This window comes from Psammomys obesus, unplaced genomic scaffold, assembly GCF_907164565.1.
Source record: "Psammomys obesus unplaced genomic scaffold, mPsaObe1.curated_primary_1811, whole genome shotgun sequence".
In the NCBI taxonomy this organism is placed as follows: domain Eukaryota; kingdom Metazoa; phylum Chordata; class Mammalia; order Rodentia; family Muridae; genus Psammomys; species Psammomys obesus.
This window is the reverse complement of record NW_026586463.1, coordinates 3,831,752-3,847,607: the sequence shown is the minus strand read 5'-3', so window position 1 is coordinate 3,847,607 and position 15,856 is coordinate 3,831,752. Positions and strand designations below refer to the sequence as shown.

Genomic DNA, 15,856 nt, shown 5'->3' with positions numbered 1-15,856 from the left:
TCTTGCACTTCCAATGTCTGTACTGTTTTCCCTTCTGAATGAGGATTAAGCATCTTCCCTAGGATCCTCCTTGTTTTTTAGCTTCTTTAGGAATATAAATTTTAGTATGTTTATACTATATTATATGGCTAATATCCACTTATAAGTTAGTATTTAGCATGTGTGTTTCCCTGATTCTGGGCCTGATTCTGGGATACCTCACTCAGGGATGATCTTTTCTAGTTCCCTCCATTTGCCTTGTTTTTAATAGCTGAGCAGTATTCCATTGTGTACCACAGTTTCTGTGTCCATTCCTTGGTTGAGGGACATCTAAGTTGTTTCCATATTCTGGCTATTATGAATAAATCTACTATGAACATAGTTGAGCAAATGTCCTTGTTGTATGGTTGGGCATCTTTAGGGTATATGCCCAGGAGTGGTATACCTAGATCTTGAGGTAGCACTATTCCTAATTTTCTAGGAAAATGCCAGATTGATTCCCAAAGTGTTTGTACCAGTTTACATTCCCACCAGCAATGGAGGAGGGTTCCCGTTTCTCCACATCCTCTCCAGCATGTGTTGTCACTTGAGTTTTTTGATCTTAGCCATTCTGATGGATTGAGGGAGAATCTCAGAGTCGTTTTGAGTTGCATTTCCTGGATGACTAAGGACATTGAGCATTTCTTTAAGTGTTTTTCTCCCATTCGATATTCCTCTGTTGAGAATTCTCTGTTTAACTCTATATCCCATTTTTTAATTGGATTACTTGGTTTGTTGGTGTTTTACTTCTTGAGTTCTTTATATATTCTGGATATTATCTATCTGTCAGACGTAGGGGTGGTGAACTTTTCTCAGTCTGTAGGTTGTCGTTTTGTTCTGTTGTCAGTATTCTTTGCTTTACAGAAGCTTTTCAGTTTCATGAGCTCCCATTTATTGATTGTTGATCTTAGGGCAGAGTACAGAGAATCTTATGGAAGAAGAGGAAGATAGAAAGACCGGGAGGAGACAGGAGCTCCAGACGGAGACCAACAGAGCCAAAATATCTGGGCTCAGGGGGACCTGCAGAGACTGATGAGTCAACTGAGGACCATGCATGGAGAGGAACCCAGACCCCCTGCTCAGATGGAGCCCATGGGCAGCTCAGTCTCCATGGGGGGTCTCTTAGTAAGGGGAGCAGGGGCAGTCACTAGCATGAACTCAAACTCGGTTGCCTGCTCTTTGACCACCTCCCCCTGGTGAGGTGGCCTTACTAGGCCACAGAGGAAGAAAATTCAGACAGTCCTGATGAGACCTAATAGGCTAAGGTCAAATAACAGCAGAGGAGGACTTCCCCTACCAGTGGACTAGGGTAGGAACATGGGGATTAGAGGAGGGACAGTGGGACCAGGAGATGGGGAGAAGGGGCTATAGCCAGGATACAAAGTGAATAAATTATAATAAATAAAAGACTGAAAACATTTACAATGTATTGAACTTGTATCAGAAAGGGTAGTTTCAGAATGTATGGTCTTAAAGGCCAAGTAGACAAAAAAAAAAAAAAAAAAGGGCTGTTTGTGTAGAAGGCTAAAAGAACTGAAGCATGCATGTTATGAGGCCTTCAGTTTGCTAACCCCCTTGTACTTGTTAGTAAGTACTATGATGCGATTCAGAAACAGGAAGAAGCTTTACACATGGAGGTGTTCAGCCTTTTGACATGGTGACACAACATGATCATCTGCAAAGTTAATAGTCTGTGACCTGAGAAATTAAGTTACAAAAAGCAATTGAAAAAAAAAAAAAAAAACTCCTAATGTTTTAAGTGGCTTTCCCATATTGTGTTGACTGCATTTATAGCTGTCCTTGTCACAAGGATCTGTGGGCTACAGGTTGGATGTGCCTGCAAGGCTGGATCATTATAGGACTGTCTGGACTTAAGGTTGGCTGGAGTAACTTTAGAAATCAGGGTGTGGTATCTACTGGAGCTTCCCATCTTCGCTGAGCATCCTTAACCCAGTCTGGCTCTCCTGTAATAGCGTAAATACGTGTCTTTTGATGACAGAGCATGCCTGGCTAGAATTTGCATTAGTGATTTAAGAAATCAAATATATGTAATTATCTATCTAATATATATATTTAATTTTATATAGTAATTTTTTAATTAATATGCACTATATGAATATAATGCTGTTGATATTGTTTATTTAATATAATTATATATTAATATATAATGTTATATATTAAATATATATCTATATGTGTCTCTCTATATATTCTTAGTCGGCTCATAGTTTTTAGTGTTAAAAGGCTAAACACCCTAACAGCTTTGGCAAGACCCACACCTTAGCTGTATTACCTGATGGCAAATGTCAGTGTTGAAAGCATGTATAAAAGACAAGTTATGTTCTGAAACAAGAAGCCAAAGGTAAATTGGAATGACTCAATTGGCCTAAGGACTTCCAACATCTTAAATGTTCTTTCCTTCCCTGTACTATGACTGAGGACAAACATCCACCCTATGGACCCTGGTAAAGTAATAAACCATAGCCGAACTAGGGTGCATGACATGAATAGTTAATAATTGTTGTCAGGAAGTAATTTGAATCTTCTGCCCTAAAACAACAAGTCACTTAGCTAATGCTTCTAACTTAGCATTTGCTTTTACCCATGACGCAGCATGTTAATCAGAATACTTTGGCCTGGAAAGCTTCACAGAGAAAATTACATGCCAAATGTGGCATTAGATGCACTTTTTAAAAATAGGGTGGGGGAGTTGAAATAGGATGTTCTCATTTTGTAGCCCAGGCTGACTTAAAACTCACCATGTAGCCCAGACATAGCTTAAACTCTCAGTCCTCCTGCTTCAGCCTCTCAAATCCTGAGAAAACATAGATGAGCAAACTGTATCTGCAGAGCTAAAAAAATTAAGTTTGAATAATCAAATGAATTTTAAATAATTTTAGCAATGCAACTATCATGTAATAACTGCTTAATAAATGGCAATTACTAGTAAAACTTCTGTACTAAAACAAGTTTGGAGTCAAACTGTTTTGTGTCTCTCTGGATTAGATGAATAGTCCTTAACTTGAAATCGTTTTTGCGTGCCAGGTAGAGTGTTGCATACCTACAGACAGGAGGCTTCATGTTCAAAGCCTCTCTGTGCTATGTACTAGTTCCAGGCCAGTCTGGGCTACCTACAAAGACTCCACCTTCAAGAACATATATAAAAGTTTTATTTGACACAAGAGCCCTATTTGTTGAGGCTAGCATTAAATTCACTAGTAAAATAGAAAAACAGCAGGCCAGTTTTCACTTATAGCATGTGCTGGCTAGTCTATGGCAACTTGACACAAAAACTAGAGTTATCCAAAAGGAGAGAACCTTAATGCAGAAAATGCCTCCATAAGATAGGCTGTAAGGCCTTTTCCTAATTATTGATGGAGGAGGGCCCAGCCCATTGTAGGTGCCATTCATGGAATGGTGGTCCTGGGTTCTATAAGAAAGCAGGCTGAGTAAGCCATGGGAAGCAAGCTGATAAGCAGCTTCCCTCCATCTGCATTAGCTCCTGCCCTGAGGTTCCTGCCCTGTTTGAGTTCCTGTCCTGACTTCCTTCATTATGAACAGTAATATGGCAAGTGTAAATAAAATAAACCTGTTGTCCCAACTTGATTTTTAGTCATGGCATTTCGTTGTGGCGATAGAAACCCTACCTAAAACACTGTGGTACTTACTTTTTATTGCTGTGATTAAACACCATGACCAAAGCAACATATAGAAGGGTTTACTTTGGTCTCAGCGGTGTCAGAGCCCACCACCATCACACTGGAGAAGTGAGCCAGGCAGGCATGGCTGCAGGAACTGCTGAGAGCTCACATCTCAAGCTGGGAAATAGGAGGCCAAGAAAGCAAACTCAAATTAGCATAAGTCTTTGAGCTCTTAAATCCTGTCCCCAGCAACATACTTCCACCAGCAGGTCCACACCTCCTAAACCTAATAGCAACACCAACCTGAGACCAATTTTTCAAATGCCTGAGACAATAGGGGACATCTATTGAAACTACCACTTAACTTCTTATATATAATGTATCTGAGAAGAAAAATATTTGTAGGTACTTATACTGTTATTGTGAAAATAACTTAGGTAATATTTGCTTATCCAGAAATGCATGTACATAGCAGAAAATTAATTATTTTATTGACTATTTTTTTTTTTATTTAATGCACCTAAAAAAAAGTTCTGTTTTTGCTAAGCCAGTTTTTCTGTCAGTATATTATAAATGTACATTTTTTTTTTCTTTGCTTTATAGTGAAGAGCTCAGAAAAGAAGCAAGGCAATTAAAACGGGAACTCTTAGCAGCAAAACAGAAAAAAGAAACTGCTGCAAAAGCAGAGAAAGGAACTGAAGGTAAGGGCTTTGATGGGTTTACTTTATTATTTAGTAGTGTATACGTGAGAGAGAGAGAGAGAGAGAGAGAGAGAGAGAGAGAGAGAGAGAGAGAATGCTAGGGGAACCTCAGATGAATATCAGGAGCTGTCCATTTCGTGTTTTAAGGTTGTGTCCTTAACTGAACCTGCAGCTCACTGGATGTCTAAGCCCCAGACGTCCCCTGTTTCCACCTCCCTGCTACTCAGGTACAGGTGCATTCCAGTGTGCCCAGCTTTCTCTGTGGGTTCTTGGGACCCAGAATTAGTTACTCATGCTTGTGCATGGAGCACTTCAACAAATTAGCCATTACTTCAGCCTTTTACTCTGTTTCTTTTTTGTTGTTGTTGTTCTTTTTTTAATTAAATTTTTATTTTTTAATATTAGTTACAGTTTATTAACTTTGTATCCCAGCTGTATCCCACTCCCTCATTCTCTCCCATCCTACCCTCCTTTCCTCATCCCCTTCCATCCCACCCTCTTCCCTCATCTTCTCCCTACCACTTTCCAAGTCCACTGATAGGGGAAGATCTCCTCCCCTTTCATCTGACCCTAGTTTATCAGTATCTTCAGGCCTGGCTGCTAAGTCCTCCTCTGTGGCCTAGCAGGAGGGTGGGGTGAGGGGAGTCAAAGAGCCAGCCATTGAGTTCATGTCAGAAATAGTCCCTGTTCCCCTTACTCGGGAACCCACTTGGATACTAAACTACCATGGGCTACATCTGAGCAGGGGTTCTAGGTTATATCTATACATGGTCCTTGGTTGCAGATACAGTCTCACAAAAGACCCCTGTACCCAGATATATTTGGTCGTTGTGGAGTTCCTGCCCTCTCCAGGTCATTTTAACTCCCCGTTCTTTCATATGATTCCCTGTACTCTGCTGAAGGTTTGGTTATGAATCTCAGCATCTGCTTTGATACACTGCTAGGTAGAGACTTTCAGAGGCTCCCAGTGGTAGGCTCCTGTCCTGTTATTTCTTTTCTCCTACTTCCAATGTCCATCCCATTTGTCTTTCTAAGTGAGGGTTGATCATCTTACCCAGGGTTCTCTTTCTTGTTTATCTTCTTAGGTGTACAGATTTTAGTATGTTTATCCTGTCTTATAGGTCTAGTACCAAATTATAAGTGAGTATATACCGTGTGTGTCTTTCTCCTTCTGGGATAGCTCACTCAGAATGATCTTTTCTAGATCCCACCATTTGCCTGCAAATTTCATGATTTCCTTGTTTTTAATTGCTGAGTAGTATTCCGTTATGTAAAAGTACCACAATTTCTGTATCCATTCCTCTGTTGATGGACATCTGAGTTGTTTCCAGTTTCTAGCTATTATATATAAAGCTGCTACAAACATGGTTGAGCAAATGTCCTTGTTGTGTACTTGAGCATCTTTTGGTTATATGCCTAGGAGCTGGATCTTGAGGAAGCGCTATTCCTAATTGTCTGAAAAAGCACCAGATTGATTCCCAAAGTGTTTGTACCAGTTTACATTCCCACCAGCAATAGAGGAGGGTTCCCCTTTCACCACAACCTCTCCAGCATGTGTTGTCATTTGAGTTTTTGATCTTAGCCATTCTGATTGGTGTCACGTGAAATCTCAGTTTTGTTTTGATTTGTATCTCCCTGATGACTAAAGACATTAAGCATCTCTTTAAGTGTTTCTCTGCCATTCTATATTTCTCTATAAAGAATTCTCCGTTTAGCTCCATACCCCATTTTTTAATTGGATTTCTTGATTTGCTGCTTTTTAACTTCTTTAGTTCTTTATATATTCTGGATATCAGCCCTCTGTCAGATATAGGGTTGGTGAAGATCCTTTCCCAGTCTGTAGGCTGTCGTTTTGTTCTGACAACAGTGTCTTTTGCTTTACAGAAGCTTTTCCGTTTCATGAGGTCCCATTTATTGATTGTTGCTCTTAGCGCCTGTGCTGTTGGTGTTCTGTTCAGGAAGTTGTCTCCTGTACCAATAAGTTCTAGGCTCTTTCCCACTTTTTCTTCTAACCGATTTAGTGTATCTGCTTTTATATTGAGGTCTTTGATCCACTTGGACTTTAGTTTTGTTCAGGGTGATAAATATGGATCTGTTTTCATTTTTCTGCATGTAGACATCCAGTTAGACCAGCACCATTTGTTGAAGATGCTGTCTTTTTTTCCATTGAATGAATTTGGCTTCTTTGTCAAAAATCAGGTGTCCATAAGTGTGTGGTTTTATTTCTGGGTCTTCTATTCGGTTCCATTGATCCTCCTTTCTGTTTTTATGCCAAAACCATGCAGTTTTTATTACTATTGCTCTGTAGCACAGCTTGAGATCAGGGATGGAGATACCTCCAGATGATCTGTTGTTGTCCAGGATCGTTTTGGAAATTCTGGGTTTTTTGTTTCTCCATATGAAGCTGAGAATTTTTCTTTCAAGGTCTATAAAGAATGATGTTGGTATTTTGATGGGAATTGCATTGAATCAGTAGATTGCTTTTGGCAGGATGGCCATTTTCACTATGTTAATCCTACTAATCCATGAGCACCAATCCATGAGATCTTTCCATCTTCTGATATCTTCTTCAATTTCTTTCTTCAGAGAGTTAAAGTTTCTTTCAAACAGGTCTTTCACTTGCTTGGTTAGAGTCACCCCAAGGTATTTTATGTTATTAGTGGCTATTGTAAAGGGTGTTGTTTCCCTGATTTCTTTCTCAGCCCTTTTGTCTTTGGTATACAGGAGGGCTTCTGATTTTTTTGAGTTGATTTTGTATCCATCCACTTTGCTGAAGGTGTTTATCAGCTGAAGGAGTTCTCTGGTTGAATTTTTGGGGTCGCTCATGTATACTATCTTATCATCTGCGAATAGTGAAACTTTAACCTCTGCCTTTCCAATATGTATCCCCCTGATCTCCTTTAGTTGCCTTATTGCTTTAGGTAGGACTTTGAGTACTATGTTGAAGAAATATGGAGCGAGTGGGCAGCCTTGCCTTGTCCCTGATTTCAATAGTATTGATTTACGTTTCTCTCCATTGAGTTTAATTACTCTCTTTCTTAATACCCTTATTTTCTAACATCTTCAATTCTCCTAGTTTTCCTCCTCTTTCTTCTCCTCTTCTTCCTCCTTCTCAAGGATTATCAGTTTGGGTGGTTTGTTGGTTTGTTGGTTTGTTTTCCTGCAAACATGCTCTGGGAAGTAAATAAAATGTTTCCACATACAGAGATTATTTTTCTGAGAAGTAAATTTGATTCAAAAAGGACCATGATTATTGCCTTTAAGTAAGCTTATTGAGAACTTACCAAGCACTTAAAACCAGATAAGACTTAGTGTTGCTGTAATATGTAACTGGATTAAAAGTGCACAGAAACTGTTCATTCTTTTTATACTGCACACTCTTTAGGTCATTTAAGTATTTTAGACCTAAACTAGGATTCATACAAATATTTATGTGTTGGTTTGAATAGTATTAATACCTGCTGGATTTTGTTGCTGTCGTTGTTGTTTTAACCTATATGTATTTGTGCGTACCTGTACATACACAGAAGTGCATATGTGGAGGGTGGTGTGTAGAGGTCAGAGGAAAAGTTCAGATGTTAGCTTCAGCTATGCAACTTGTTTGAGATATGTTTTTTTGTTGCTTACCACTATGTGCTTGGGTTAGTGGGCCTTGGAGCTTCCAGGCATTCTGTCTGTCTGTCTCTCTCTCTCTCTCTCTCCCTCTTTCCCTTCTGTCCTCCCACCCTCTGTCCTCTCTTGTTTCACCATAGGAACCCTACAAATGCAGATGAGCCCACTCATAGCTGACTTCGTGTGGGCTCCCGGTATGCTAGCTGTGGTCCTTACACAAAGTGACAAGCACGTTGCCCACTGAGCATCTCACTTGTTCCATGTAGGTTTGGTTCACTCCGCAATAAGACACAGAAAGTGCTACACAGTTTCTATGTTGTTTTGTGACCAGTGTCAGAAAAACCTGTTCTCTTCACTAAAATCTTTGTAACTATTTCATAATAAAGCATGTAATGTTCAGCTTCCAGTATTATTTCTTGGAACCTTTAAACCAGTTTTCTTTTATGTAATCATGTGCTATACTATAATTCCCATTTTAGCATCATCATGAGTTCTGTTCAGTTGCCTCTAAGGAGTAGAGTAAATGTGCTGAAACATGTCACTTTGTGCGGACAGCTTCACCCTCACGCTCTTGTGAAACCTAGAGCATATTCATATGATAGATTTTGAAGTGGTTATTGGAGTTCTGTTTAAGAAAATAATATACATTGTATATTTAGCCTTAAAGAAAATCTCTGCTGATACAAAACAGCAGTATATTAATTGTGAAATATATTATTGTTATAAGCAGTATAGCTCATAGCTGCTTAGAAACATAATTCAGAGATTATTTGGACTGTTATCTCCCAGTAACTTGAAATGAAGACAGATCGTTGAGGAAAAATTCAAGTCACTGGAGTTTATGTTTGAATAAGTTGCTAAAACTTTAAATCATCCATAATGTCTCAAATTGTAAAGTAAAAGATGAATATATTCATGACTAGCTCATGTATTTAAAACTATAACTCAGAATAGATAATGGCTGTTTTGACAGCATAGATTTGAAATAATTTCAGTAAGAATTATTATATATGTAATTTTCTCAACTATAAAAAAAACCCATAAATTTCTAATTCTTATCATAAGTTTTGTAAGATTTAAAGATATGTGTTATCTTGTCTGCAGTGTTTGTTTGAATCAGAAGCTGCTATCAATTGGTAAACAGCTCCAAAGTTATATTATTTGGGTCTGAATTACCCAGCATGTTTCTTATAGTTTCTTATATTAAAAGCATGTTAAATATATAATAGTATTTCTGCTGGACTGGAAAGGTCTTGTACTTATGTTATTCCCTTTTGAGCTAATAACTATAAGTACCCCATGTGTCGAGACCTCTCTAGAGCAGGGTATAGGGTTGGCAATGGGGCGGGCTCTGCTGTGGCTCAGGGCTAGAAGTGAGCAAGGGTTGATGTGCATCAGGGATGTGGTGTGCCTCTGTCTGCCGTGAGAGGCTCAAGAGAGGTAGGGAGAGAAAGCCTCTGCTTACTCCTTAAAACAGGGGGCTCTCTAGACCCTGTAGGTTAAAACAAACTGTAGTGAACTCTTGTGTGTCGCAGTTAGAAAGACATTGGTATCAGTAATTTTCTTCTTTTTTGTTTTCTGTATATCATGTAGAAATAGTTGGATTTGTCCTGAATCTGAATGATGAAATTAGCTTTCAAAATGTAGGGCTGGTTGTTTGCTTGTGTCATTGTGTTTTTTAATCTTTCATAATGAACTGGTTTTTTTTAAACTCTATTATTTTGAGATAATTTTAAAGCATACTCAGTTCATTTCTAATGACCTTGAACATTTTTTGGCTCGTTTATATTAATGTGCATGTGTGCTTGTGTGTGTGTGTTCAAGGGTGTGTTTGTGGAGGTCAGTGGTCACCTTACGTTTGAGGCTGGGTCTCTCTTGCTGTTTTCTAATGTGTGTGCTCTAGGTTTGCTGGTCCTCAAGCTTCCACACTAACTGCCATATCTCTGCCTTCCTCCACTGTAGGAGTGCCGGGGCAGTGAATGTGTATTACTACATCTGGCATTATGCATGGATTCTAGGATTGGAATTTAGATAATCAGGCTTGCACAGCAAGCACCTTTACCAGCTGAGCCATCTTGACGCCTAATCTTGAAAAGCTATTATACTTATCACAAGTCATAATTCTGAGTTTCCACGTACTTACAACAAAGATCTTTTGTAGTCAAAGTGCAGTGGTCTAAGCAAAGCAATTAGTGCTGTACCGTGCTGCTGACTAACTGCAGCCCTTCCTGGAAGCTGAATCCTATCAACCCTTTTTCTGTGTAAGACTCCATGTTGCCTTAGCTTTCTGCTGTCTTCAACTCTGTTACCTAGTAACATATCTTTTATCCTTTTATCCTTCCATATCTTTTATCACCTTGATAGTTTAAAGCAGTAGTTCTCAATTTGTGGGCCACAATCCTGTGGGGCTCGTATATCAGATATCTTCCATATCAGATGTTTATATTGTGACACAGTTATGAAGTAGCAATGAAATAATTTTATGATTGGGTTCACCACAACATGAGAAACTGTGTTAAAGGATCGCAGCATTAGGAAGGTTGAGAATTACTGCTTTAAAGAGTCCTAGTTAAATGTTTTGTAGAATATCTGTCAATTAGTTTGGTTTCTCATAACATGTTTTAGAAACATTGACACTGAAATTGTGTTCCTTGTCCACACATTATTAGCAGTCCAGTGTTGTCTGCTGACTCACATAGTATCACCGTGCGTGGGTGTTATCGTGCTGCTCTATGCTACACCACCCTACATTATACTGTTCTTCATCCCTTTACAGTTTAGAAGAATTTGAGGACAGACACTGCTAGACTATTCAAATACCCTACTTCTCTTCAACATTAATTAATTCTCTTGGCATTAATTTTATCATCTACTGGTAAATAGTAGATTTTTCCTCTAGTTAGTTATTGTGATATTCTAATGGTGTCATTCTCTTTTGGTTGGCTTCTGCTACTTTTATTATTTGAAATAAAAGACAGGCCTCACTTAGAAGTACAGGGGAAGAAAGAGAAAGAGATCTACTCTTTATTTCAATATGGGCTTATTATTATCCATATTAGTCTTAATTTCAGAATCAGAAATTATCATTTATTTTCAAATTTTTCCAGCATTAGCTATGAATATCTCTTTCATGGTCGCTCCTGTGTTCTTTCAACTTGCCTCCATTCTTGAGTACTTTCCTACTTTCTAATACCACAAGCTGTTCTTATATTTGCCTTTCCCTAGACCTGAAGTCTCTTCTTCAAGGCTCATGCTTGTTTGACTGTTCTTTACAAACCATGAGCTAAACACTAAATGAGCCATCTTATGTTGATTCTCATGTTGCTAGGAACCTATTGCTTTATCAAAAAATTTATTTTTATTTGGGGTGTGTGTGTGTGTGTGTGTGTGTGTGTGTGTGTGTGTGTGTGTGTGTTCATTCCGTGTGTACAGGTACCACAGAGGCCACAGGGGTATGGATGCCTTGGAATTGGAGTTACAGGTGGTTGTAAGCCACCTGATGTGAGCTCAGGGAATAGAACACTGAGGAGGGAGTCTCTGGAAAGGCAGTGAGCACTTGTAAGACATCTGTCCTGCTCCAGGAATCGTAACTTTGAGATTTCTTTGCTATTAGTGTTTACAAAGTTCAGTAGGCTACTTCTGTATTGTTTTGTTTTGTTTTAAGATTTGTTCATATATTTTCTATCTGTGGGTGTTTTGTGTTTATGTACATCTACACAGCAAAAAGAGGGCCTCTGATCCCCTGGGAATATATATGCAAGAGCATCAAACTATGGACCCTATTTTATTATCACTGTTTGTGCTGTGTGTGTAGTTTGGTGTAGTCCTTCCTAAAGCCTATTTATTTTTCTTGGAATTTTGTTTCCTCTAAACATACTTTGAACTTTTAAAATTGGCACATGTAGTGATGTGATAGTAGAAAAATTATTATTATGAAAGATTTATGAATTTCAGAAAACACCACTTTATGTTTCAAAAAAAAGTGTTGCTGTGCAAGTTTTAAGTAAATGGAACTTCTTCCTGTGATTATAGATAATATCACAAGTCATCTTACCACGCAAAGTTTTAGAAACAAAGAATTTGAATATCATTCAGCACATGCCAGAACTCTATCTGCCTTCCCAGTCAACAGATATTCCAAGGTTCGCTTTGTGAACATATCCAGAGATACTTGTGTGTGTTTCTATAAAGTAAGATTCACACATAAAAAGAAATTGGAAAGTGTTATTTGACCTTGGCTTTGTAGAGTTATATATCAGTTGAACTAAATATTCTCATGAACCCATTCCAGAAAGATTTTGCAATTGTGCAGCTATATATCTGGCTTTTGTAAAACATTTCATTTTCAGTCCAAGAGTACATTATCCAGTATTCTGGATACTAGGTGATGTGTTCTTTTGAATGTGCTAGCTATATATAGCAGTTTAATTCAGTAATAAACTTGAGGAGAAACATAAATTTGTCACTTGTCTTCTATTTGCTCTTAATTTTTATTGCATTCAATTTGTGTTTGTGTGTGTGTGTACATGTATGCATACTGGTACACACATGCCACAGAACATGCATATTGGTCAGAGAATAACTTGCAGAAGTTGATTCTCTATTTCTACCATGTGGGTCCTAGGTATCAAACCATGCCGGGTTTGATTGCAACCACCTCACTGGCCTCCTATTTACTTTTTACAGACTGCAGACAATACCTAAGTCAATGTTTTAGTAAAGAAAATAAACCAAATATCAAAGACTAAAACCATTACAGTCATCCAATTAAAATTTTCATATTAGTTTGAGATTGGACCATGTAATATTCAAAATAGTTCCTTCCCTTAGTTGATTACAGAATCTGCAGTTGATTCTAAGAGAAAGCCCAATTTAGGTAAACAAGGAACATAGTGTTTGGTTTAGCTACCAGCAATATCAAAAGAGATGTACTGCCGGACACTCTTATTTCTAGCCCGAGAGCCCCATTAGTCCCACTGTAAGCCACCCTGGCTTGTGCACATACTGCTGTGGGGGCTAATAAATTTAAAATAAGATTTATAATTAATTGTTGATAAAGTTGGTTTCCTGTGTTAGCTCTTTCGGGTTTTTTTTACTAAAATACATAATCCTTTTCATTTAATTATGTCTAAATCTTTTCCGGGTTTTTTAAGTGTCATCATCAGATAAGTAATAACAAACTAAACATAGTCAGTCACACAGAGGTACAGGTCTGGACAGATTCTTTAATAAGCTTTATGGAGATAAGGTGTCAGATCCCCCTTAAAGTTCTCAGCGGACAATGCCTGCTTTGTGATTCTTGCCAGAAGCGAGAGGAGAAGGGCAATCTGAGCTATAAATCAAGGACAAATTTCAAAGAGGTGCAGTGCACCTCTCAGAGTACACCTTGCCATTGCAAGTTGCCTCTGTCTTGTGGTACTGCATTAATCAGACCAGGAGCCTCAGGCTTGACTCAGTGTGAAAGTATATATATTTACTACTTCCTATCTATCCAATATATAATGTTAAAGTAGCTTAATCTTGATTTCTATGGGAAACAAAAACCCACATGGAATATTTGCTCTCTGCTAACCTAAGAGCACACATGATGAGTTCTCATTGAGCAAACTGGCCCTTTTCCCAAGCTTTTAACTTTCTCCAGGTGCTCCTGAGTCATTTCTCCCACCCCTTAGAGGCCAAAAGTTCCAGAAGTCTCCTAATTTAGGTGTTAATTTTAACTTTATTTGACTAAAAGGTGAAGGATATTTGTGTTTGAATCATAGAAACCTTTTCAGGCCAGGAATCGTTCTGTTTCTTCTCATTTAAGCTTTAAAATATCAGGACTGTCTGGATCCTCTTTCTCTATGACCTAGTAAGGCCACCTCACCAGGGGAAGGTGATCAAAGAGCAGGCAACCGAGTTCTTGCCAGAGACTGCTCCTGCTCCCCTTACTAGGGAAGCCCCATGGAGACTGAGCTCCTCATGGGCTCCATCTGAGCAGGGGGTCTAGGTCCCCTCCATACATGGTCCTTGGTTGATTCATCAGTCTCTGCAGGACCCCCTGGGCCCAGATTTTTTTCTCAATTTTTTATTATTAATTATACTTTATTCACTTTGTATCCCCCCTGTAGCTCCCTCTCTCCTCCCCTCCCAATCCTTCCTTTCCTCCCCCTTCTCCACACATGCCCCTTCCCAAGTCCATTGATAGGGGAGGTCTTCTTTTCCTTCCTTCTGATCCTAGTCTATTAGGTCTCATCAGGAGTGGCTGCATTGTCTTCCTCTGTAGCCTGGTAAGGCTGCTCCCCCCTCAGGGGGAGGTGATCAAAGGACAGGCCAATCGGTTCATGTCAGAGACAGTCCCTGTTCCTGTTACTATGGAACCCACTTGGACACTGAACTGCCATGGGCTACATCTATGCAGGGGTTCTAGGTTTTCTCCATGCATGGTACGTGGTTGGAGTATCAGTATTAGGAAAGACTCCTGTGCCCAGATTTTTTAGCTCTGTTTGTCTCCTTGTAGAGCTTCTGTCCCCTCCAGGTCTTTCAGTCTCCCCCTTCTTCTCTAAGATTCCCTGCACTCTGCTCTTTGATCACTTTCTCCTGGCAAGGTGACGTTATTAGGCTACACAGAAAGAGGATCCAGACAGGATCTCCTGATGAGACCTGATAGGCTAGGGTCAGATAGTAGGGGAGGAGGACCTCCCCTATCAGTGGACTAGAGGAAAGACATTGAGGGGGGGGAGAAAGAGGGAGAGTGGGACCAGGAGGAGATGAAAGAGGGAGCTACAGCTGGGATACAAAGTGAATAAATTGTAATAAATAATAGTAACAAAAAAAATTTAAATAAAATTCAAAATGGTTTAAATAGTAAGGAAGATGTGGGCAGTTATATCTAAAAGGGTGAAAACATGTGTCTCAGTTAGGGTTTCTGTTGCTGTGATAAAATACGATGATCAAATGCAGCTTCAGAAGAAAAGAGTTTATTTCATCTTACACTTGCACATCACAGTCCATCGCAGAAAGTCAGGGCATGAGCTGAAGGTAGGAGACTGGAGCTGAGGCCGTGGAGGAACATTGTTACTGCCTTGCTCACATGATTTGTTCAGCCTGCTTTCTTATAGCATCCAGAACCACAAGCCCATCAGTGGCACCACCCACAGTGAACTGGGCCCTCCCATATCAATCATTCATTGAGAAAATGTCCCACAGGCTTGCCCACTCGCCACTCAGGTGTTGGGCATTTTCTTAGTTGAAGTTTCCTCTTCTAAAAGGATTCTAGGTTGTGTCAACTTGACATGATACTACCTAACATAGCATGTGGTGCCTATCTCAATTATTTTGTAAGGAATAAGTTAGCAAAAGAAAAGCCAATGCAGGGCCAATTCTATGTATTTTTCTAGCCTACTACTTCATTTGTTTTTTGTCTTTAATTCTGTTACTAAGAGGTATACTTCAAACATTTAGTATGATTCTAGCATATGGAAGAAGTAACATGTTCAGTAAAGGTCTTTAGCAGGTATCAGGATGTATATACCGTTATACATGAATTGTGCATATAAAGAGTTGAATCTCCTGCTAACATAAGTGAGAGAAGCTCTCTAATTTGTGAATCCATGGTTCTTGGGGACAGCCATGTTACAAAGCAAATCACTGCTTGCAAACGTCTTGATATTCCTAGAATGAGGGGATGCTTTTCATTTGGATTTTAAAAGTTGGGTGGTAAACTTTTTTTAATGAAAATTCTGGAAAGGAAATGAATAAATAAATGCATATACGAACAGTCAGGAAGCTGAAGAAGTAAGATCAGGGGTTCAAGACCATTCTAAGCTTCATAATGAAACCTTGTTTTAGACAGATGGATAGATAGATAGATAGATAGATAGATAGATAGATAGATAGATAGAT

General features: G+C 39.0%; 1 protein-coding gene across 3 annotated transcripts in view; it reads left to right on the top strand.

Moving 5' to 3' along the window:
- Nucleotides 1-15,856, top strand: part of Cwc27 (CWC27 spliceosome associated cyclophilin) — a 212,447-nt gene that overhangs the window by 123,987 nt on the left and 72,604 nt on the right. For 2 of the 3 annotated variants that reach the window (XM_055601911.1, XM_055601910.1), the window contains one exon: nt 4,263-4,360. In XM_055601911.1, coding sequence (XP_055457886.1) covers nt 4,263-4,360 — 98 coding nt within the window. Of the gene's footprint in view, nt 1-4,262; nt 4,361-4,507; nt 4,570-15,856 lie in introns of those variants that run through there. The other variant, XM_055601912.1, reaches the window with a different exon arrangement.